The 25,114-nt window shown below is 39.0% G+C and overlaps 1 protein-coding gene across 1 annotated transcript in view; it reads right to left on the bottom strand.

Moving 5' to 3' along the window:
• Nucleotides 1-232: 232 nt before the first annotated feature.
• Nucleotides 233-25,114, bottom strand: part of kcnd1 (potassium voltage-gated channel, Shal-related subfamily, member 1) — a 133,431-nt gene continuing 108,549 nt past the window's right edge. Inside the window, exons 5-7 of the mRNA XM_017685783.2 lie at nucleotides 4,568-4,663; nucleotides 3,485-3,723; nucleotides 233-2,195 (exon numbers count right to left, since the gene is read on the bottom strand). Of these exons, the coding sequence (XP_017541272.1) occupies nucleotides 1,991-2,195; nucleotides 3,485-3,723; nucleotides 4,568-4,663 (540 nt within the window). The 3' untranslated portion in view covers nucleotides 233-1,990. The remainder of the gene's footprint in view (nucleotides 2,196-3,484; nucleotides 3,724-4,567; nucleotides 4,664-25,114) is intronic.

Genomic DNA, 25,114 nt, shown 5'->3' with positions numbered 1-25,114 from the left:
ATTTATCTACCTTCACAGGAGGATAATAGTGTAGAAAATCTGTGTATGTGTGTGTGTGTGTGTGTGTGTGTGTGTGTGTGTGTGTGTGTGTGTGTGTGTGTGTGTGTGTGTGTGTGTGTGGATTTACCTACCTATCACCACCACTGTGGATTCTGACTCTCCAGAAATGGACATTTCTCATCAAACAAATTCTCGTACATGGTCAGTGCTGCGAATGAAAACAGACATAAAGTTTACTGAGTTCTGTTCACTTTATTTGTGGAATAGACTATACACCTCTGTGCTTTTCATATCTGACTCTCATTCATCCTCCTACTGCGCGCCGTCCATACAGTCTCTGTATGCTGAAACAAAGGCAGGTGTCCGACCAGCTCCGAGCCCATCCCCAAATACAACAGAATGGAAAAGAATGAACAAACAAGCAATCAAACAAACAAACAAACAAATTAAAAAACAACCATGGAGCAATGCCTGTAAACAGAGTCGCAAAATACATTTCTTCATCACAGTCAAGTGCAAGTTTATGCTGTTTTTCATGGAAAATGAAAGAGTTTGCTTTCACTAAAATAATGACATTTTTATTGCCAGTTTCATTGCTGTTGTGTGCGAATAATTAGCGTTTACATGAACTCTGAGACACATTAAAATGGAAAATAGTCTGGCAGCACTGATGCACAACCATGAGAAAATGAGACAAGGCCAACTGAACGGACTGAAATAAATCCCAGTTATGAGTTTGGATGAACCAAATGACAGTGGTCAGTCCTTTTATCCGCCTCCGTTTATCATGACATACAGTAAGATGCTGTAAAATCTCTCGGCTGCTATTTATGTCCCAAAGGAGCAAACACGTTTTTAAAAAAAAAGAAACATACCTACAACGGTATCCATGCATATTTGTGATCAATGTACACAAGTCCTCTCCACCAACCTCACTCACACGCACCTGGAGTCATACACTCGGGCTGAAAGTTTCCGCAAAGAACATGCCTGAATGTTTTTTTTTATTTTTATTATTATTATTATTATTATTGTTATTTTTCTTTCTTTTTTTCTTTGTTATTGTGCACTTTTGGTGCAGCAGTTTTGATCAGTAGTATTCTATAAATGTTCTTTTTTTTCACTGATGTCAGCAAATAAAAGAAAACAGATCCAAAGAAAACAGAGGGAAAAAAATCACCATGCAAAAATAGGTGGGGTAGCGTCTTTAGCTGCTCCATTCTCTGCAATCTACTGTACAACGACATGCATGTCTGAGTAGGGTGGGTCCAACAACTCACTCTGTCTTGCTCCCTCTCTTTTTTTAATTGTTGTTGTTGTTTTGGTAAGGTTGGAAGATGCATGTGAAGTATGATACAAATTATGATACATATATACTGCCCTGCTGAATCTCAACTGTAGTTTCCATAGATTTTTGCAAACCTATTGCAGAATACAGTATTCGCACGTCTCTCCCATGTCTCTATATAGGAATATAATGTTTGTGTTCGTACTTTTTATAATCTCTCCCTGCAGTTGTACACATACTAAACATATAGGCATTGATTTCTGTTTGCATATCTGGTAAAGTAAAAGGCCTTCAGTGCCACCATGACTGTGTAAGGGCATATCATCTAACAATACAGTGTGACTGACCATGGCGTCCAATTTCCGAACAAAAAAAGTGGAATTCTCTTTCTTTCGTTTACCCTTTCTGGTCCAGAGTCAACAGTGAAGGTCTGCGAAAGAACTGTAGTCCAGTAAACTCCCGACAGTAGAGTCCCTGTTGATTTCAGCTCTGTTCTTTCTCACCTCGTCTGCCGCTGCTCTGCTTTGTTGGGGTAGCTCTGGGTCTGGATGAAGACGTTTGCCGGGTGCTTTTGTCGGAGGATGTTGCTTTGTTTTTTGTTGATTTCTTTTGGGAGGGCGGTGTATCTAGACGTCTGGCAGGAGAAGCCCCCTCCTTCCTCTTTGTGCAGTGGGGGTAAGCCCGTGTGCTTGGAGAGGGGGGTTATAAGGAGGAGATCTTGACTGCCTCCTGGGTGTAGGAGGTGGTGCGGGAGTTGCGCAGGATGCCCGGCACGGCGGGCGACGGTGGCAGGCTCTCGTCCGGCGTGTTGGCGGGAGGCGTGGGGATGCTGATAATGGCCGCTGTGTAATCTCGCTGCTCACAGTTTAACTTAAGGTCCTCTGTCCTGGCATTCAGGCTGGAGCGGCTGGTGAGTGAAAAAACACCATAGAAAAAGTTTTATTATTTTTATAGTTTTTATGTTTTTAGAACCGTACAGGTTCTCTTTTTTAAGGTTTAATTTGATCACTGGTTGGGAGGGTGCGAGGGGGACATGGCCCCTCCACTTTTTTATATTAAGCAGTTTTGGGGCTCATGGGACAGTTGTCAAAAAAAGGGCGAGAGTTTTGAAAGAGCTGTCAAATATCAATTATTATATAGCTGTCAATTATTTCCATTCGTATTAGAATTTTTATTAAAACCAAAACAGGTTGTAGATTGTTGTTTCAGTTAGTTATGGTCAGTAAGAACAAATAGAAAGGAATACTGACCAGCCCTGCATGTATGGGTGACACTTTATTTTAAGGGGTCCTTTTGAGATGAAGCAAACACTTAATGAACTCTCAGTAGCAAAATCATATGAGGGTTAGGGTTAGGTTTTGGGTGGAGGTTAAGGTTAGGGTTAGCATTAGGGCCAGGGTGAGGGTTAGGTGTTGGGTGAGGTTGGTAAGGTGAGGCTTTGCGTAATGGAAGTAACATATTAACACTACATCTACTTAATGTTAGTAATGTATCAACACAACATCGACAAGATATTCACTTCAGTGTGTTCAGGTGCTTCACTACTGATACCTCACTGGTATGTTGTTGATATGTTACTGATAATCTGTTAAGGGTTTATAAATCATCTAGGAAGGACCACGTCAAGTAAAGTGTTATCCATGTATGCAACAAGTGGAACTGTGATTTTTTTGTTTACATCTGCAACACAGATTTTCTCAGCATACACAATTTGCTTGAGATGACCCCAGAGATGAAAGAATAATAATATAATAAAAAATAAAACAAAATAAAAACCTGTCCTGTGACTTTTGACTCACCCTGTAGATTCTCCATTGCTGTGAGTTACCACTAGAGGGTGCTGTTATGTTGGGCTAATTTAGACTCATCCAGTAATGTCTGCACTTAACCACCTTTATTAAAATTAAAGGTTACATAGACAGAAAGCTGTTTGTTTGTTTGGAAATGAAGTGCAATCAATATATAATTACTAATAGATGTGTCATCACTTAGCATATTCATTTCATTTATTTACCTATCAAAACACATCCATTCCATTGATTTCTGAATGTGTCATAAAAATCCTTAAAAGAGATTTAAAGGTAAAGATCTTCCACACATTGTTCCATGTGGCTGGAGTGAGCGCTGTAATAGTACTAGCTGTAAATCACAGTGTCAGTCAGATGACCCCAGATGAGTGATGCTTTAGTGACTTACCTCTGTGGGCCAATTGAGCTTTTCTGCACCTGCAGTGTGTCCAGCTCCTGAACGCTGCCACGGCTGACCGACACAGTCGAGTTGGCCAGTCTGATGGCTCTCCTCTTGGCCCTGCGGGGACAGCAGGATGAGGACACCGCCTGCTGGCTGGATAGGGAAGTGCTGCGGCTGGTGCGGTAGCCCACCGACTCAGTCATGCACATCTCACTGTAGGTCAGCTCGTCTGTGAACTCATGGTTCTGCAGCAGGACAGATATCAGTGGCATTAGATATTTTCCAAATGTATGCATTATCTAAACTGGGTGAATTCATCAGATTTTTAAGACCATTGCGGTTTGATAGGAATGTTTAAAACATCAAATGCAATATTAACCAGACTAAGTTAGATGTTATTAGACCTCCAATATTATTTAGTTTATATATCTGAAACATTTAAGTTTAAAAATATATATTTCATGGGAAATATTTTGTCAAAAGTTCCATTTTAAAGGGGAATCGTTCACAAATACTGCATAATTAAATGGATAAGGTGTAAACAAAGTCATTTAGAGTGATTTGATGTGAAATGCTTGATTCTAGTGCAGCTTACTAAGCCAAAGTAGTTCACAGTGGTAGTGATGGGAACCAGACGTTTAATGCTTCACAGAAAGTTATTACACAAAACAGCCTGAAAACAGGCCTGAAACATTGTTTTATGATAGTTTTAAGAAAAGATTTTCATGCAAATCATAGTCCTGCAGTGCTTCACTACCAGGTTTAACTTTAGAACAAACCAGGAGTCCCAAAGACTGGAAGGAGAAGCTTTGATATGCTGCTTTCGTTTTGAAGGGTTCCAGATAAGCATAGCTGATTGTATTGTTTGTTTACCATTTGTTTTCTGAAGCGTCCACTAATTCCACCAAGTCAAATCCCTCACACGCTTGGCTGATAAACATGTTCCAATCCTAATACCGATTCTGTTTTTACACAGAGAGTGAACACTGTGTCACACTGTGTCTGGCCATTGTACGTTTATTGCTTTGGCATTTGGTGCTTAAGGCCGCCTTGTGCCCTGTTAAACATGAACCTGAGCAGAGCCCTCACCGTGGTCTTCTCCAGGCAGTGTAACAGATGGTGGTGTTGGTGCTCGAAGGACGACCTGTTCTTCAGACACAGAGCAGCGCTGTCACTGTCGTGATCCTGAGGAGAAAAAGACACATTAAGACATAAGATATATATGCAAACAAGGCTGCTAGCTCTGTAAACACAGGCTCACAGAGCATCTCAGAGTAGCTGAGCTACCTGATCTAGAATTATTTTCTCCTCTATTAATAAAATAAGACATAAAACAGTGTTAGAATAAAGTGTTAGACATAAAGTGTTAGAATATCTTATGGTTTAAGTAACCAAGTAATATTTCACCAATGTTATCTATAGTTTCACTCTGAGTACTTTGCCATTGCAGAAATGTGTCGTTCAGACAAACGCTATCCAGACCATCGGAAGACTGGGGCTGTTTGTCTTTCATTCCCAAAGCTGACGAAATTTTAGATTAAACTATGTCAGGGGTTGGCAACCCAAACATTAAAAAGACCCATTTTGTCCTTTTCAACGAAGATCAAGCCACCTTGGGAGCCAACATTTTATATCCATTTTGTTGAAGTAAAGTTTTACCATCTTGGCTGCAAATGTGCTTCAGTATGTGCTTATATGAGCAAAAGAGCCACTGGATCTATGGGAAGGCCACACTCACGGCTCAGCAGAAAACACTACAACCCAGCAGCTCCATAGATATCCTTTATCTGGGTTACTGCATTTGCTAATTCTGATTTTAATATGATATCTAATGATCTAACATTACAGAACAAAGTTAAGATCCAATCAGTTAGCTGGCAAAGAAAATGCAACATCACAGAGCCTAAAAAACAAAACAAAGAGAGCTCATATCACACCCGTTTGGAAAGAACTGCACTGGCTCTTTTAGGACAGATTTTAAAGTCCTGCTACTAGTTTTAAGGCTCTAAATGACCTTAAAGCACATTGTTACATCACAGAGTGTCTGTCTGTTTATGTTTCTGCATGAGATCTTAGTTTTCCAGATACTGACCTTCTACAAAAACCTTCTGTAAAATACAGAAATCATGGAGAGACTTCAACTTTGGAATAGACTGTAGTCCATCTGTCCCTTTTACCCTGTTCTTCAGTGGTCAGGACCCCCATGGACCCTCACAGAGCAGGTACTATTTGGGTGGTGGATCATTCTCAACAGTGCAGTAACACTGACATGGTGGTGGTGTGTTAATGTGTGTTGCGCTGGTCTGAGTGGATCAGACACAGCAGTGCTACTGGAATTTTTTAAACACCTCAGTGTCACTGCTGGACTGGGAATAGTCCACCAACCAAAAATATCCATCCAACAGTGTCCTGTGGGCAGCATCCTGTGACCACTGAGGAAGGACTAGAGAATGACCAACACAAACTGCAGCAGCAGATGAGCTGTCGTCTCTGACTCTACATCTACAATGTGGACTGACAAGGTAGGAGTGTCTAATAGAGTGGACAGTGAGTGGACACAGTGTTTATCAACTCCAGTAGCATTGCTGTGTCTGATCCACTCACACCAGCGCAACACACACTAACACACCACCACCATGTCAGTGTTACTGCAGTGCTGAGAATGATCCACCACCCAAATAGTACCTGCTCTTTGAGGGTCCATGGGGGTCCTGACCCCTGAAGAACAGGGTAAAAGGGAGTACCAAAGTATCAGAGAAACAGACGGACTACAGTCTGTAACTGTAGAACTACAAAGTGCAGCTATACAGTAAGTGGAGCTGATAAAATGGACAATGAGCGTAGAAACAAGGATCGGTGTACGTGTGTGTGTGTGTGTGTGTGTGTGTGTGTGTGTGTGTGTGTGTGTGTGTGTGTGTGTGTGTGCAACAAGCGACCAAAAAAATTAACCCCTTAACAATTATCCCTTTAAAAGCCTAGTTGTATTACATTCTTCTATATCCTATAGCTCAACCAGTTTGCATTGAAGCCCCCATATATACTGAATAATAAGCCTTAGTATGTAATAAAGCTGGGATTTTAGGCTGGGAATATACTTTAAATATATCTATTTCTATGTTCTAATTCTTTTAGTTCTCACTGTACTGAATATATACATGAAGCCAGTTTATAGCCAGTTTATAATTACACATTTTCAAATAAGTGCTTCTAAATGTTCCTTTGTGCTTCTGATCTTTTTAGTCAAACAGGTAGCTTGAGTTAAATGATTGATGAATGTAGCAGAAGTAAGTCAAAGGAAAGACAAAACTGATGATGTAATATGTCTTATTAATGTGGAAATAGTGTACACATTTAAAGAAAGTCAATGCAGTGCATTACTTTAATAGCATCAATAATCAGTTCTCCTGCTCTGAAGCTCTCCAGGACAAGCAGCTCTGATCTATTTAAAGACACTTTTATCTATTTGTAGGCTTCAGAGGATCATTTCCGTGGTCTCGGGTGCTAAAATTAGCTGACCTTTTCTACACAACTTCTGAGGCAGTCAAAGGGAATACATGCATTTAAAAATACATTCACAGTTCACACTGTTTGTTAGACTTGCTCTTCAATAGCACCATACCTGGCACTGATATTGATTCAATAGACACTTTTTTTTTCAGCTGGTGCAAATTATCACACCAGTTTGGACCTTTCTTCATTCACTGGAGAGAGTTATTAAATGTAGGGTAACACTTTACTGAGCTACATGACACCTACATATGTTACTAGTGGAAACTAACAAACGCCTATAAAACATTATAAGGACTTATAACAACAAGTATAGTCAAAAAGTTGTCATTTTGCCAACTTTGATGCCATTTCACCTCAGCAAGTGTTATGACAACTGACATTTGTTCGACAAAAAGCCTTCATAATGTCAGTAACACTTTATTTGAAGGCTACCTACATAAGGGCTTCATAACACATTCATAAGCACTGAATAATGCGTTTATGAAGCACTACTTGAACATTTATTAAGTGCTTATGTCGGTTCTCGCAACCTGACAAGATATTTTATGAAATAAATGACATTGTACTGACATAATATGAATAAACGTTGAACATATTTACAGCACTAAACATTTAAAACACTATCCATAATTGCATCAATCATCTTATCCATGCCATGGAGGGAAGAGGGGGTGGTTTCCAGGCATATTTAACCTGATATCAGTACAATGTTGTCTTAAGAATGCTGACATATATAGTTATGTATAGTGTTTTAAATATGTTTAGTGCTGTAAATATGTTCAAGTAGTGCTTCATAAACGCATTATTCAGCGCTTATGAATGCGTCATGAAGCCCTTATGTAGGTAGCCTTCAAATAAAGTGTTACCATAATGTCTATATAGGGTTATATCAGATATTATGAAGGCTTATAAATGTGTTCTGTAGCCTTAAGAACACTGAGCTTCAGTGACTGTTGCTTAAGTGAATTTAGTTGATTCAGCATTAATTGCCAAATGCAACCTGATAGACAAAACTTTGCTAACAAACTATACACTATACAGCCAAAAGTATCTAGACATCCCTTCCGAATGTGAATTCAGCTACTTTAAGGTGCACCCATACAGGTGTTCAAGTGTGCACACACAGCTTATATAATCTCCATAATAAAAGCAGAATGGGATGCATTGTAGTAGTCATACATGAGGTCACCATGCCCAGTGCTCTGAGCTTTGACATTACAGTGTCCAGACTTGGTAGAATACTCTGAAAGAAGTAGTGATGGCTTAATGAATTCTAATAAATGTGTTCAGTATTCTTTTGCATGGAAAGATTTGTAGTTAATGACATGTATGTAACGTCATGTCATGAAATGTCCATAATGGCAATACTGAGCTCATCACTATTGATCCTGCCCACTACTGAGAAGATTCACTTCAATTACCCCTTAAAAGAGAGTAAGAATGCTGAGATAAATGATAGACACATCACACTGTTTTATCAGTCTACTCAGTCTTTAGCACGAGCTTCAGTGCTTACAATGAAAGAGGCAGTTTGATGAGTATTTGCTACAAAACATGCATGATTTTTAAAATAGTTAATAAACGAACTTTGATGGCGTTTCTCTCAAGCATTATATACATATTTTACTCCAATAAATGTAAAGGGGAACTGTATTCTGAGGGCTACCTGTTCAAAATAAAACACACAATCACAACCTAATTGATCTAAATGTCAGGTCTAAAGTCTTCTGTATGTTTTTCTTGTTTTTTATCAGAGAGCATCTGCCCCAAAGCTTTGTGCTCTGTGCTTTTGTTTCAGGTCAAGGTGCTTTATCATGGCCGCTCCTGAAGGCATGGCGGAGTCCAATCAAAGGCTTATCTTATCTAGGGTATAGAGGACGGTCCACTCAGAGTGGTTCCGGCATCTGAGCCCCACTCTGCTCCGCAGGGGCCTCAGGAAGTGTCTCATCAGTGGAAAAGCATGGACAACCACACTTTCAAACGATAAGATCATCAATAATCAAGCCTCAAAACAATTAGTGTGTTTTTTATGAGTTTGAAAGTTGCTCTATAAGGCCCAGCAACATGGTTCAGATCTTTGGCAGGGGTCATAGGAGACGTTTTGTGAGAGTTTCACCACATAGCTCAGGAGAAAAGCAGGAACATAGAGCAATTTCACTTCCTAAATGAGAAAAGGAGTCACCCTAATCCTCTGGAAAGTCCAGTTAAACACACAGAGAGGCGCTGCTGTGATGGATGGAGCTACAGACAAACACTAAAGGAATATCAAACATCTCAGGCCTGCAGCCTCGCTAAAGCGCTTTCTTTTGATCTGCATGTTAAAGTTTTTCCTGCTCTCAAACGACTAGTTAAACTTTTTTTTTTCAAAAAGTATATTTTCCACTTTTAATCTTTCATTTATTGTTCTCTTCATAATGTGATTTCTCAATGATATTGTATTTATTTTGGTCTGTTGAGAACAGGATCTAAGCTGCACTGTATTTTGTTTGTGTCATGAGCTGGCAAACACATGAATAGGAGTATGAATATGAACATATCCAACTCTTCAGTTGCCTTATATTGTTACTTTGATTAAATCAGTCAAGAATGGGGAACCCTCAGGGTCTTCTAGGCCTTCAGAGAGGGTCTGATGGTTTCTGTGGAATAAAAGAAAATGCAGGTCTGTAATTTTTAGTTCATATTTATGTATGAGTTGACATTTACTTGTTGTTTTTATACTCTGCAGTATTTTAGTAAAGCTGCGCTTTAGTGGTTAAATTCTTTTTTTTCTAAATTGTCCAATCATGATTTTTATCCCTGTCATGTCTAAGTAGATACCTTGTTACCTTCAAGGCTCTACATGGTCTGACCATTCAAATAAATTGAGATCTTAGCTTTTTATTAGGCAAAATCCAGTGATCAGAGTCATCACAGGCAAGTGTACAGAAGCAGGTACACAGGAGGCAGATCCATTCAAAAACCAGGAGACAAAGTGAGGGTCTAAACACAGGAACAAGCCGACAAAGAAGGGCTCAGCACAGGACAGAGAGACTTCAAGCCAAACATAGTGATTTATACGTGACTTCAGGAGTCCCTGGAATGAGCTGCAGGTGTGTTGTTATCAAGGGGTGGAGCCAGGTAGCAGCGTAGGCTGGAATGAGCCTCTCCAGGTGGGGAGACCCTTGACAATATGACCAATGCAGACATGCATGCAGTCAGACTCTGATAGTAGATTTCTTTTACCAGACAAAGGAGACAAAGAATGTATCATTGACAACATGTTAGGTAAGATACATAACTAGCATGCTAGGTTCATAGTAGTTAGCAAATCATTTCACAGTTTTAACTGAATGATAAGTCTTAGCATCAGCTTCATATCAAAATCGTCCCTTTTGACCTTGTTCTCTTATGTCAATGGTCATATTGGGCACAATTCATCATATCGTTTAAAAGACAAACCTTGTGACACTTGTTTCACTCGGAAATGTGGTATCACACTTTTTTGAGCTAAGTGGATGTGCCTCTCCAAACCATGGGTATCAACATGGAGTTGAACCAGCTATAATAGCCTCCATTCAGTTTGGAGTACATCATCTGCGCAAAATGTGCATATAATTGTCTAAAATGTTTTGTATGCTGAGGCATCAACATTACCCTTCACTGGAACTAAGGGGCTCAAACCCTTTAAAATGGCCCCAGCCAATTTTCCCTCCTATCCCTGGCACTATGCATTCCGGTACGTGGCATCCTCCTGGCACCCATTAAACTCAGATTCGTTCATCAGACTGCCACATAGCGAAGGATGATTCATCACTCCAGAAAACATTTTCATTGCTCCAGAGTTGAGTGGCAGCGTGCTTTACACCCTGTCAGTGGATGCTTGGCATAACACTTAGTGACTTTAGGCTTGTGTACCACTGCTCAGCCATGGAAACTCATTTAATGAGGCTCCTGACACAGTCCTTGTGTTGATGTTGTTTCTGGAGCTCTGTAGTAAGTGATGCAACAGAGGATTGGCAATTTTTACACTACATGCTTCAGCACTCAGCAGCCACATCCGGTGAGTTTGCATGGTCTGCCACTTTGTGAGCTATTGTAGCCACCATTTCACATTATTAGCATTTACAGTTGATCAGGGCAGAAATTTCACAAGCCAACTTATGGCAAAGGTGGCATCCTGTGCTAGTGCCACATTTAACCTCACCAAGCTCTTCAGTACGACCCATTCTACTGCGTGTTTCTCTATAGAGATTGCATGGCTATGTGCTTGATTTTGTACACTCAGTGATTAGGAAGGGTGTACACATACTTTTGCGGTTATAGTGTATTTCACAGCAGTGAAGAAAAAAAAAAGATTTCCCATTCATGTTGACTTTAATAGTGATAACTGACTAATACGCCTTCAGTTTAAGGATTTAGGAGTTGAGTTGACGTGTGTGTTAAAGCAGGGAAAATAGTAAACCAAGCAGGGCAAATGTAGTCTTCGACCAGCACTGACCACCAGCTAACCAGAATCCCTAAATTACACGTAGAACATCCTGTGGCACTATTTGCAAATTAAGAATGTGGTTTCGATTTGTCCTCTTGCAGCCTATTACAATCATTAGCGCAAGGAAATACGGGTGGAGGGGAAAATGCGGCCTTCAGCACAAAGCATGGCTGGAAAATTGAAGTTATTTCTATTTGTCACAATCATCCTTTTTCTCCCTAATCAGGGGACCTTTAGCGGACTGCGCTGCCTCATAATTGTAATTACTTTGGTAATAAGTCCAATTTCATTGCAAGCCACTACAGGGTGCACTTTATAAGCATAAATGCCTCTGCAGCACTGGGTTCGGCCTCCCTGCAGCAGATCCTCCAGTATTAACCCATCAATCAGTGGCCGCTCCATTGTTAAGAAGTGCTGATGGGGATGTCACATTAACGACACTATTTTCCCTGTAGAGACAAGAGATCTAGGCCGTGGACCACAGAGCAAGCGATGATTAACATCTACACAGGTTGGGCTGCCTTTAAAAATGTATGCGTCAAACGGCTGATCTCAGGCTGTGCTGCGGCGATAGAGGGGTTTTAATGCACAGCTGGAGGCTCCAGTCTATTTAAGACTAAAGCAGTGTGATTAAAGGAGAAGTTTGGCAAAAAATCAAATGGACATATTTTTCCCCTTTGCCCAAAATCCAGTCGATGTGGGAAGATGTTCGATGTCTGAAGCTTATACCGTTAGTTTTACACTTTTACCTAATAAAGCCTACTAGTTTTGCAACTAGCATTGCACAGACTGCATGCTTTGCTTGGATCATCACACACTTGCCTCAAACTATGTATACACTGATCAGGCCTAACATTATGAGCACCTCATTGTTTCTATGCTCATTGTTCATTTTATCAGCTCCACTTACTACATAGGTGCACTTTGTAGTTCTACAGTTACAGACTGTAGTCCATCTGTTGCACTGCATGCTTTGTTAGCCCCCTTTTATCCTGTTCTTCAGTGGTCAGGACCCCCATGGACCCTGACAGAGCAGGTACTATTTGGACGGTGGATCATTCTCAGCACTGCAGTAACACTGACGTGATGGTGATGTGTTAGTGTGTGTTGTGCTGGTATGAGTGGATCATACAAAGATGTCCTGCTGGAGTTTCTGACACTAGATGTGTTGACTGATTAAGGGGAAAATGCCATAGTATAAATTAAATTAATTGCCAAAATATTCCTTTAAGAAAGAAAATCCAAATCAATTCATGATATCTAATTAATGCAAGCCCAATATTCACATTGCTGTGCTCAAGTAACAGAAAATGCAAGGTCTTGTGTTATCACAAACATCATGGCTGTGAATAGCTGTTAACCACCACAGTCATGATGTTATTGATTGTTGTATCATAGCAGACAACTTTGCGTGTTCTACTGCTTTTATCCAGCAGTTCTACAAAATAAAGAAAAACATAAAGCTAAGAAGCCCCAAACATTGTATTGCATAAGCTTTAACATTAGCAATTCCTTCCTCTGAATGGAGTTCCTTTTAAAGATAAAGCCATAAAACAATCAGCTCAGCTTTTTCAACATTTGTCAGATAAGCCTGAATGTCGTTTGGGTTTGCTTGCATTGGCAGAAGCAGAAAATGCAACCAACTTCTAGGACAGAACTTTGGGGGTGTGAAAAATATCCCTGCAGATTTCTCTGAAAAACTGAAAGCAAGTCTAAAAGAATGGGAGACGTAATAACAAACAACACAGGGCGCCATACTAAAATTTTTGACAGCAGTTGTTGGTTTAGTTGTTGAGGCTTCTGGTTGAGAAGCCAAACATTGTATCAAACTTGCTTTAATATTGGCAATGCCTTCCACCAAAAAGCCACAGAGCCATAAAACTGTTGCAATGTCAATTTCAGGTCAGCTTTTACAGTACCTGCCAGTTTAACCTGAAGGCAGATTTATGTCCAGTTAGTCTGTAAAGTATTTCACAGCCATCCTTGTTGGCTGGTTTTCTGTTTTTGAATAATTCTAGTTTGTTTAGTTCCATCACAGCTCCCAAACTGAAGAGCTTGCTGTGGGGCAACGGCAGAATTTGATGTAGGCCTGCTGTTACACTGTCCTTCAGAATCTGACCAAATGAGCTACAGATCAAACATCTTACAGAAATTAGCAAATTTTCTATTTTCTTATGTGCTACGATAGAAACTTAGTGACAGTTATCTTCAGTGCATTGATACCACTTCAGGAAAATAATGCAGTTAAGGTGAAAAAATAGGCTGTTATCACAAACAACGACGTGGGTAGAAAGCTACCGGAGAATGCTACATACCCCCTCCCGGCTATGTAAATCATTTGGCTTCCACTGGGGTGTCTACATTGTTGAAGGTGGATCAGGGCTGGGCCGAGATATAAAAACGTCTAATGCCCTTATAAAGTGGTTTTTATTCATGCACTGTGACTTTACAAAGCATATATCTTCTGAAACAGAGACCGCAGAACCTGGTGATAAATCTTCCTAATAAATCTGCAGCCTCGTACATGTGTGAACAGTCAGAACCCAACAGAAATACAATCGAATCTCCGAGTACAAGTGTGGGAACCCCAGAGAATGTGAAGCACAACAGCTGGAACCATAGAGCTGGGGAAAAAATACGAAGCATTGATAGACTAGAAGAGAGAGAAAATCTTTGCCTAGGTTTATAAATAGCACTGCAGGCCTGTTTGTAATGGGTTTATAGATCCGAGCTGGAAAATACACTTACACACGCACACACACATGCATACACCTCCACTCTGGGACTGTAAATATTGGATTATTGTGGCTTTCACAGGCTAAGAAGAAACAGAACAAAGACTGCAGTAAGCTCCACTGGTCACATTAATAAGGATAAGAAAGTCTTTCTGTCTCTTGCATCTCTTTTCTTACTATCCTTCTTTATGCATCTCTTTATTTCCTGCAGTTCTCCCTTCTTATCTGTCTTGTGCCTTGGCAGAATAGCAGGCCTCTTCTGTGCTGTAAAGGTGCACTAAAAAGTAATACACGTGAATAAAACGTGGCAGGGACTCTGTGGGCCATCTGCCCCTTTGTCTCATTTGTTTCCATGTTCCATGTGTCTTTGTTGTCCCTGTTCCATGTATATTTGTATGTTTTGGTTTTCTGTCCTGCCCTGTCAGCAGCCCTTACCTGATCCTAGTCCCTGGCCCCGCCCTTTAGTGCTCTCAGGTGTTTCTTGTCATCAGTGTTTGTTTAAACACCCCTTTGTTTCCTTTGTTCTGTAGTCCAAAATGTTTATGTTTATGGTGTTCTTGTTTTCCCCGCTCGTGTTGGCTTTACTTATGTCTATTTTCAAAGTTTCGTTGTTTTTACAGCCTGTTTATGTTTTTCTTAGTGTTATCGAGCTCTTGTGGTTTAATTCCTAATGGATTGCTGTACCGTTTCTTCTCGGCCTGCCTGTTATTTGGATGCTCCCAGTAAAGACTTTAACTAACTTGCATTTGCATCCTTTCTTGTCTACCTCACCAGTTTTCATGTTACATCAATACACTTACTAATAAATATAGGCAAACTGAAAGACATCAAGAAGATCATCCTTCATCTTTTTTTTTATTTCCAGTCGAAATAGCCATTTAAGTACAAGCTGTTCATCTTTGAGAGAAAGGGAAAAAAAAATCCATCTCCACTTTTGATTCAGGTCTGAAAACAACCACAGGTGTTCCTGTCCATCCTTCCACTGTGAGAAGACAACATAGCGCTATGAGTCTGATCACTTAGCCCTACCCCTTCATTTTGGATATTCACGTCTAGGGGTAGGGTGTCCCGATTTTAGGTGAGATAGAGGGGTAGGGTGAAGTATTAGGGCAACATAGCACTCAAAACAGAGGATTTTCAGAGGTACATGTCAAATAGAGTGTTACAAATGTGAGTATTTTATCCATTTTAAAATGATGATACCTATTGAATTTTCTTAGTTTAATGTTGTTTCATTATACAATGATCGTTTTCTTCATAACAAGCATAAAAAATCGCCAGTAGTATGTTCATGTCTTGGTAGCTAACTAGCTCAATTGAACTGCTGTACCATTTAAGGTGGAACAGGAAAATTCGAATGAGAAGCTGGCCAATAGCTGACTTCAGCTTCATACCCCCGAAGAATTAGGGGTGGGTGATAACAAATAACTGTCACACCCCTTTTTAAGGCATATGATGCCCTAAATGTGCCTAAAGCCCAGCAACAAGTTTGCTGAACTTTACCTTCCTCCGCTATCACCGACGGGCAGGGTCGCCTACAGAGCAGCGCTAGTAGCTGTTAATGAAATAATGCTCTTTTTTATTTGAGGTTCCTATTTCGTGGCGAAGATTTCAACCACTACCCCTTATTACTCTATGTGCAAGGTGACACTCGAAAACAAGGGGTAGGGTAAAAGAAGAAATGGGATAGGGCCTTGGAGAAAGCAAGTCTCATAAAAAAAGAATGGAAGCTGTAATAAAGACAAATTTGTTCAAAATGATATTATCCTTACATGCTGAAGCTTCTATGTAGTTTTCTGTTTAATGTGTTTATTGCATTTTCCTGACACTGAGAAATGAATATGTGTACTTGAAGGCTGTTTTAACGAGAACTTAAACAAAGGAACGGTGGTCTCTGACTTTGGCACAGTACTGCATCTCCATATTAAAATTTCCTTTCTTTTTTTAGAGTGGTTTACATCTAAACCTAAAACATTGTCTTATGTACTGCTGTTTGCAGTTTTTGTGCATAAGCCTTTAAACAGCCTTGAATTTTCCATTAAGCAAATGGGAAAATCCATAGCCAGTGTTATTCCTCCAGTATGTCTTCATTTCAGGTTCTTACCTATGAGGTCCATTCTATGGTTATAAAAACATTACTAAAGCAATGCCGCCAAGAGCAAAACACCTCAGCAACAAAATAGGCCCTGGAATGTAAGGATATGCAGCTGTACTGCAATAATTACATGAAATGAACCCATCAGGACAAACAGAGATCCTGAAGGATTTGCTTTTTTTCTTGTTATGCCAATTAAGTTAGAATAATGTTTGTGTAGAAGTACTCTGGGAGAGAAAATAAGAAAACAGAAGGGCAGATTTAGCGCAAAACTATTAGCATCTTGTCTCTAAGGGAGAAATAAATGGGCACTAATATTGTTAAATTCCACAATCAATTCTAACGTCTTCAGTTAGTCCCTATAATGGAATTCTCATTAGTTTCAGATCTCTTTCTAAAATGTTCTGCAGCCATCAAAGCATTGTTTACTTGAGTAGGGTGGTGAATTAGCAGTAGCTCTACAGATAAAGTGCTGTAAAAGACAAGATTAGGACCTGCCCTGTAACAAAAAGCTGGATTGCTATTGCTACTGGTACAAGGCCTAACCTTTTTGCTACTACCACCACAGGCATGCAAGCTTTAAGGATTCTTTTAGCGTCACATCCCTTTCAAACTTCTGCCATGCTTTCAGAAGACCTCAGATACCTCACATCCCATTGCATATCAACAGTACAGTGATGGAGACACCGCTTCATTTTCCTGGGAGTGTACATCACTGACAACGTCTCAGTTGCACCAGCTGAATGTAAGTTTGATCATGGCCTAGTTTGAACATAAACTGCCACTATGTTCACATTTACGAGCTACTAGAACTAAATGCTGAACCAAGTAACATAGTTTCAATGTAGCTTTAAGTTATAACTTGAAATTTAGGTCCATGCCCCATAGTAGGTGTAAGTTCTGCCGTACATATCAGTTAAAATGGATGGTCAATTTCCACAGGAAAACTTGCAAGGAAACCAAATGCATCTCGGTTTGCATCAGCAACCATTTCTGCAGGATAGATTATACTTGGTTTTTATCAATCGGAAATAGAAAAGATCCCAGACTGTCTAGCCACAGATATACACAGCACAGACAGGAACAGAGCAGTAAGAGCAGCTCCATCAGCACTCATGTTGTATGTGACACTGACCTTATTATCATAGAACACATAACACAGAGTATTTTTACAATATAACTAACATAGCCGACATTTACAGTTACATTAGCCACAGCTTCGCTTAGAGCTGTTAAAACATTCTGCAGTTTGGATGCCAGAATTCTAGCTGTGGAACAGAATAAACATGCATACAAGAGATGGATGCTTTGAAAAAAACAATTTATTGTAAAACACACTTTTTATATTATAGCTAATACAATTTACATACCTTAAGTGAAGTAAATGTACTACAGAAATTAACATGAGCGATTTCACTGCGTGTGGAGGTCATGTTATTAATGTTTCCTGTTTATGTCGGGTAGCGTTACTGATTGGCTGCAGAGTGAAAATGTCATTCTGTGTGACTGTGTTTTGACCTATGATCAGTTTATGCACCACTAGTTAAGATGTGCTGCAAGTGTCTGCGGTGCAAACAAAATTGTGTGTCACTTGTTTTAACATAACCACTTTCAGTGTAAGATTTAGGATGGATTTTACACTCCAACTTACTCTTGAACTTATGCTCAGCTGGTGCAACTGGCAGTTGGTCAACAGTGCCTCTACCTGGAGGACTGTTTACATCATTTCTATCTGGAAGAAGACTATAGAGCATCAGGGCCAAGACCCCTAGACTCATGAACAGTTTCTTCCCACAGGTAGTCAGACTACTGAACGCACCCACCTGACTGACCTTTAAACCTTCTCACTGAACTGCTACCCCAGCCATACTCACTTCAACATCTTAAAATCCCAGGCTTTTTATGTACTTAAGCTTATTATTCAGTAACTACAGTGACTTCAATGGACACTGGCCAAGCTATTCTATACATGTTAGAGGTTATGGAAGTGTGTAACAAAACTCTGGGCCTGCCAGTGGGCCCTGGGCATTTCAGAGGTTATAGCCATTGTTGTACATTTGAGGGTACATTCACAGTTTGTATCTTGATGAACAAAAATGCCTCAGCAATGACTTTTTACTGACAGTGTATGAGAAAAAAGGCCATGAACTCACCAGAATATCTATAGGTTATGATAAGTAAACTAACAAACTAACAAGCTATTAAGTGGAGGGAGATTGACTCAAAAGAGGCCCCAAATACTCTGTAATAACTCTGGCTAGGATGAAGCAATCTGAGCGTAATACTGTTAAATGTGCTCCTCAGTATATGGAGCTTCGAAGAAGCTGGGATGCCCCTGCGTCGGAGTGATGAGGTAGGCGCCGGACAGCCGTCGAGACATTTAACCTCAGTTTGCACCTTCTGGGTGCAGACCCCCCCCCCACACACACACACCCTTTCATGTGCCTGGCAGAAAACAGAGATCACTTACAGCGTCACATATAATGCAATCGATTTCACATAGCTCAAGGTATTTTTGGTTCAGATTGCTTCATCCTAACAGGAGTTGCAACAGAATATTCTGGGCTTCTTTCAAATGAGTCTCCCTATATAAAGCTGTTGCATTTACTCTGGTTCTCAGACCTTAATACAGCTTAGCTATTTTAACATTTAAGTCATGAAAAACTGGAAAAAAAGATGACATTGCAATGGGGACGATGGCACTTTGCTGTGTCAGCCAAGGATTTTTGGTGCCGAGGTTTACAGTAAAGCTTATATATATTATACTATTTTTGAGGTATTATTATGATAGGTACATTGCTATTACAATGGCTTTACCATAAGGTGTTTGATACTGTACCTTGTAATCTGTGAATACCTTAAATGTCCCAGATTTGATGCATCAAACTTAAACATAGTACATTATTTTTATCATTTTTTACAGTGCAGAAAATTTTTGGTTCTCAAAACAACCTTACAATGGACGGATTAGATAGACTTATAACATACTAAGGCTTATTATTCAGTAACTACAGGGACTTCAAAGTAAACTGACTGAGCTATTCTTAGGATGAAGAATTGTATAATAAAACTTTTGGCCCACCGGTGGGCCCTGGCCATTTCTGCATTTAGTCACTTTACTGTGAAACTTTAGCCTTTCTCACTTTATACGCACCGTCATTTTAAACTGTACATTGCCTGCAGTTTTATTCATCTTTGTGATTTCATTACAAGACTATTGTTAATTATCAATGCACTGATAAACAATATTCACAAATTGGTAATTGCTGCTGTGAACCAACAGATGGTCTGGTTTCTCCATTGTCCTGTGCTCAATGGTTGTAAAGTTGCAGTTTTTGTATATTTAGAGAATATTCCTTTTGTACAGTGTTTGTATAGTATATACATTATATACTTATATATTGTATTTATTGTCTGTCTACAATGTAGTAACATGTCCCAGAGAAATAGCATTTTGGTCCTTTCTCAACACATTTGTGACAAGAAGGAACAACGGCTGAGCGTACGCTACACAACTTTTAAAATCTTAGAAGATTTCTAAAACAGAGAGAGTATAACAAACATAATGAGTTTGGGCTATAAGAACGCAAACTCCCAGACCTCCCCAGAGATCACATGACACAAACAAAGCTAAACATACTGGACCAAACCTGTCTGTGCTTTTACGCCCAAACTGGGGATTACTATGTGATGAGAAACGTTGATATCACAGTAAGAGCTGGAGAAGTGTTTCTCTACAAACTGGCAGCTGACTTGAAATTGTAAAGAGAGTGTCTTGGTGTCTGGATCCCATATTATAAACATGACATCGGCTCTTATCTGCACGTGTTTTACACGCAGCTACTCTGTCTCTGCTCTGCTGTTCAGACGGTGTTCATGCACGTCTCTTTGCCTTTTTCTCCACTCTTCTAGCTCTCTTCAGAGTTTAATCGGAGAGCTAAAGATTCACTCGTTTTTCCACTCACGCTACCAGATCATCCGCACCATCACAGTTTTTGAGTCTTGATTCCTTTCACTGGTTCTTCCTAAGGCTTTTAGAAACTTGAGTCTTGGCTCTTCTCAGTGGTTCTTTCTCATGCTCTCCTGGAGTTTTCCTTTTGAGTCGTGGTTCCACTCAGTGCTAATTCCTCATGAGTTCCTACTTTTGAGACTAGTTCCTCTTGGTTGTTCTCAGCTAACATTCTAGGCTTGTTAGACACTAAGACTTTTTATTAAGTAACTACAGGGACTTCAGTGTAAAATAATGGAGCTTTTCTTATTTTACAGAAGTGTGTAATAAAACTTTGGGCCTGCTGGTGGGCTCAGGGCTTGGTAAGGGGTCAACCTCATGGTCAGGACTTCATTTGTGCTGTAAAGAGTAGAATCAGAACCTCCTTCTCACAACATCGGACGTAATCTCAGAACAGGAGTGCCTAGGAACATGTGCGTGGGAATGCAGATGTATTAGGGTATAAAACTAAATGTGCAATTTCTAAACCAATCCAGCACCAATTTGTCACAACCCTGTACCCACCAAAAGTTTAACAAGTTGTCCCTAGATGTGTTTTCTCGTCTGGGACCATGAAACTAGTACCTCCCAGACTGTATCCACTACCTATTTTGGTTTACATATAAAATAATTAAAAAAATAAAAACATATGAATCTATCAATTCACAAAACGTTGACTACGTAATCGCTTTGAGGTTTAGACTTAATCACATGTATGCCGCTTTATGTTAGGTCACTCAAACTATTTTTATAGCTGATTTTACAGAACAGAATACCATGCAATGCATTTTACATTAAGGAAACCACAGTAAAAACAACACCAATGGCATCGCATGTGAAAATGCCCAGTACTGCTTTAAATATTTAGACTGATCATGTTTCAATGGTGAGAGTAATGCTGAGCAATTACACCTTATGATTTCTTAGCTTTTAGTTGAGCTTGTTTTTGGAAGTCAGGCTAATGAGTGTGTACAAGCCAGATACAGGAGAACAAGTTTTTTTTTTTTTTTTACACCTTCCCTGACCTCTCCCCCTTATCGACCTGCTGGACCTCTCCCCCTCATTGATCTATCCCTGCTCAGTGCTCTGGAAGCTCTTAATTTACAAGTGAAGCACTGCTTACAGTACATCAAGAACCACAACAAATAACTATTTCAACACAGCCATTCATCACCAAGACATTCCAACCTGTAGCCATAGCAGTCAGGGGAGCAGAAATGGGTCAGTCTGGATTTGCCGTTTCTCCACCTCCCTTTATTTGTCCTGCTTGGTCCAGGTTTCCTGTCGCTGACATTACTAACTCCATCTCTGAGCTGCCTGTATCATCTGCCCCTCATCCTGCCACTACACACTCTTTCTCCAGGCCCCCTCGGCATGGACACAGCTAACCAGACAGACTGTAAATAAATCAACTTAAAATAAATAAACTCACTTTGCTCATTAAAACAAGATAACAGTTCTATCAAAAGGCCGGTTTGAATCTTTTAATTCCTGTCATGTTTGTGTTTGTAAAATCAATAAAAAATCAATAGTTGTAAATTGAAAGTAAGTATAATTCAGTTATGTTCATTTCTAAGTAGTTAACTGTATCATTACATAATTATAACACAATTCTGGTGTTCAAATCAATGTATGGCAAAACAAGAATAAAAGTGTCTGACTTATAAGGGTTAACATAGTTGTTTTGAATGTAGCAGGTTATGCTGGTTCAACCTAGTAGGCTTCTTTTTGTTATGAGGAGTTTTGCTGTGTAATTAAAGAAAAAGAATCCTTTATATTTTTATCATTTTTGTCATTTTTGACATCAAAACAGAAAGAATGAAACATGTAGGAAACAGGTTTTGAGAGGAATCAAAAGAAATATTAATGTATTTCATTATGTTAATTACAATAAATGATGAAAAGAAATAAATGATGTAATTACATAACTATTGCACAAAAAAATCCACTACATTTTTATCACTTTTGTCTTTTTTGACATCAAAACAAACAGAAAAATTCTGACATGTAGGAAACGTTTTGAGGGGAATCAAAACCAATATCAATGTAATGCATTATGCTAATTACAATGAAATAAATGGTGTAATTATATATTTGTTGAACAATTAAATAATTTTATAAGTTGATGCATTGAAAAAACAGCAATCACAAATATAACCTGCAAAGGGTTGATACAAGCTGTTTCAACAACTGATGGTTTCTTACTGTTATGGGGCAACAGAGCTGCTATGTGTAATAAAGAAAAACTATCTATGTAACTTTGTTTTTGCTATTTTTTGTCAGAAATGTAGAACTTGTTGTTGAAAATGATGTTATTTACAGTATAATTGCGCAATTACATACTCAAAGAACTATGTAATGTAAATCAAATGTATGGCAAAACAACAATAACTCTAGACTACCAGGCTTTTTTAACATTGCAGGTTGATATATACTGGTTCAACTTTGGTTGTCTTATTGTTATGAGGAAACAGTGTTGCTGTGTGTAATTAATGCAGACAGTTGAATTGAAATAATGAATCCACTACACTATACAATATTTCCTACTCAGACACCACAACTAACTTATGGAGCTGAAACATTTATTAGGCCAGAAAGATACCATTCAAGAGGAAAAAGCATAGCATACAGAATGGCTTCAGCAACAGTGTCCCAGCAGAACTCTGCAGAGTCATATTTGCATTACTTTGCAGTCTATTATGATGGCCAGTTTCATTATTCTGACTGAGAGGACTTTGTTTTGATGAATTTTTAATGTGTGTCCAGTTTTAATGTGTGTCCAGTGTAAATCTCTGCTATTCTGGGTTCCTCTCACATCCACAGAGCAGAGAGGACATCCCTGTGGATCATCAGATCATTTTTTCCATTCTTAAAAAAATTCTCATCACTGTCAATCAAACTAAAGTTTCTATAGCGAGGCCGTGTTGGTATTATAAAGGATGAAAACAGTGAAGATGCAGGAAATATGCACTAAACATGTTTTCTCAGATGGCAACACATGGCTTCGGGGCAAAACCAGCCATTTGTTTGCAAGGTGCAAGCCGTTAGTGTGCATGTATAAGTAACAGTTGGAAGCACACGTAATGATGGAGTCTCATAAAAGCTGCCTCCCTGACTCTTCACAAATGATAATGCGCTGCAGGCTTTGTCTCTACAACACACAGCAATACTTTCTCGAAAATGATGTTTTCAGGCCCCCAGGGGCTTCATAGTAATGTTTAAGAAGGCAACACATTTACACTCATTAGCCTCAGATGTGAGAAAGCCTCTAAATGTCAGGCTTCCATCAGAAACACAGCCCTACTTACAATCACCCAACATGATGAAAAAGCAGCATAATGAAGTCATCGATCACTGGATGTGCTTTCTAGACATATGCAATTTAAAGTCGTGCTCTTTTGCTTGCTTATTTTTATGGCATGGTAAAATTGAATCTTAAATGAAAATCCTTTTAGACATCATTAAAATATAGGAGCATTTTACAACTAATGAGATGCAGTGGTGGACAGCAGAGCTAAGTAAATGTAATTAATTACTGTACTTAAGTAGTTTTTTTGTGTTTTTGTACTTTACTAAAGTTTTTTTTTGGGGGGCGACTTTTCACTTTCACTCCACTACATTTAAAAAAAATGTATATGTATTGTAATGCCGTTCCTTTTGTTTTATATGTCTATGAAAACATAACAAGTCAAAACAAAAGAAGCGTGAAGCAAGAACACCAATCAGGGCACAGCACACAATTTGTTTTGAACTTGTTTTGACCTGTTGGACTCACCGACCCAGTGCAAGCACACAGTTCAATGTCAGTGCAGCAGCATAAAATCATTTTTTGTAAATTAGTTTTTGCTAGTTTATGTTTATGAAGGATACAGTATAGTAGAGGAAACCTGAGTTTCATTTTTTTTCTTAAACTTAAACTTGTAACTAAGTTGCAAATAAATCATAAATAAATAAATAAATCTAAAACTGAAATTTTGTTTATTTGCAAAAAGTGATTTCAGAGCCTTTCGTCTCTCCCTGATGGAAGTTGTTTGCCTTCAGTGTTTTGTGTTTATGATCATTTTGATAGACATCAGTGTCACTAATTAATGACGTCCTATTAAAAGACTGGTTTACCAAAGAGACGCTGGAGGATTTTCACCTAAAATGAGGCAATGCAGCAAAAGTCTTGTTTAAAAAAAATAGTAATAGGACATCAGAGTCATAATTAATCTTTTAAGTAGTAGTAGTAGTAGTAGTTTTAAGTAGTACTTTTACTTTCGATACTTAAGTATATTTGAAGGCAAATACTTTAGTACTTTTAATCAAGTGGAGGTTTAAAGGAGTAATATTTTACCTTGAGTATCTCTACTTTAACTCCAGTACAGGATTTATGTATCCACCACTGATGAGATGTAAACAAAATCATTCAGTTAAAATAATGACTTATTTTCCCAATGCATTTACCTAGTATTTAAAAATAATGACTCTTTGTATTAAATATAATGACTTATTTTCCCAAAACTTTGGGAAACACATCCACAGAAGCATCCCATTCTAATAGCAATGCATTTCCATGGAGATTATAATTGAATGTCATCAGTGTGTGAACCTTAAATTGGCTGAAGGGCAACCTACATAGGACTTTTATATTTCATGTATAAGCATTGAATAATATATTTATAAAGCAATCCTTGAAACTGTACAAACAGCTTATGCAAATAATTGCAAGATGATGCAAGATATTTATAAATTTGACACTATATTGGCATAAGAGGCCTTAAACTAAGGTGACAGACATATGTTCCATTTATTACACTGTTATGAAGCATCACTCCCAACTAATAGCGCTAATAAGCCA

The sequence above is a fragment of the Pygocentrus nattereri genome, chromosome 28 (genome assembly GCF_015220715.1).
Source record: "Pygocentrus nattereri isolate fPygNat1 chromosome 28, fPygNat1.pri, whole genome shotgun sequence".
In the NCBI taxonomy this organism is placed as follows: Eukaryota; Metazoa; Chordata; class Actinopteri; order Characiformes; family Serrasalmidae; genus Pygocentrus; species Pygocentrus nattereri.
The sequence above is the reverse complement of the archived record's forward strand: the minus strand, read 5'-3'. Positions and strand labels throughout refer to the sequence as shown.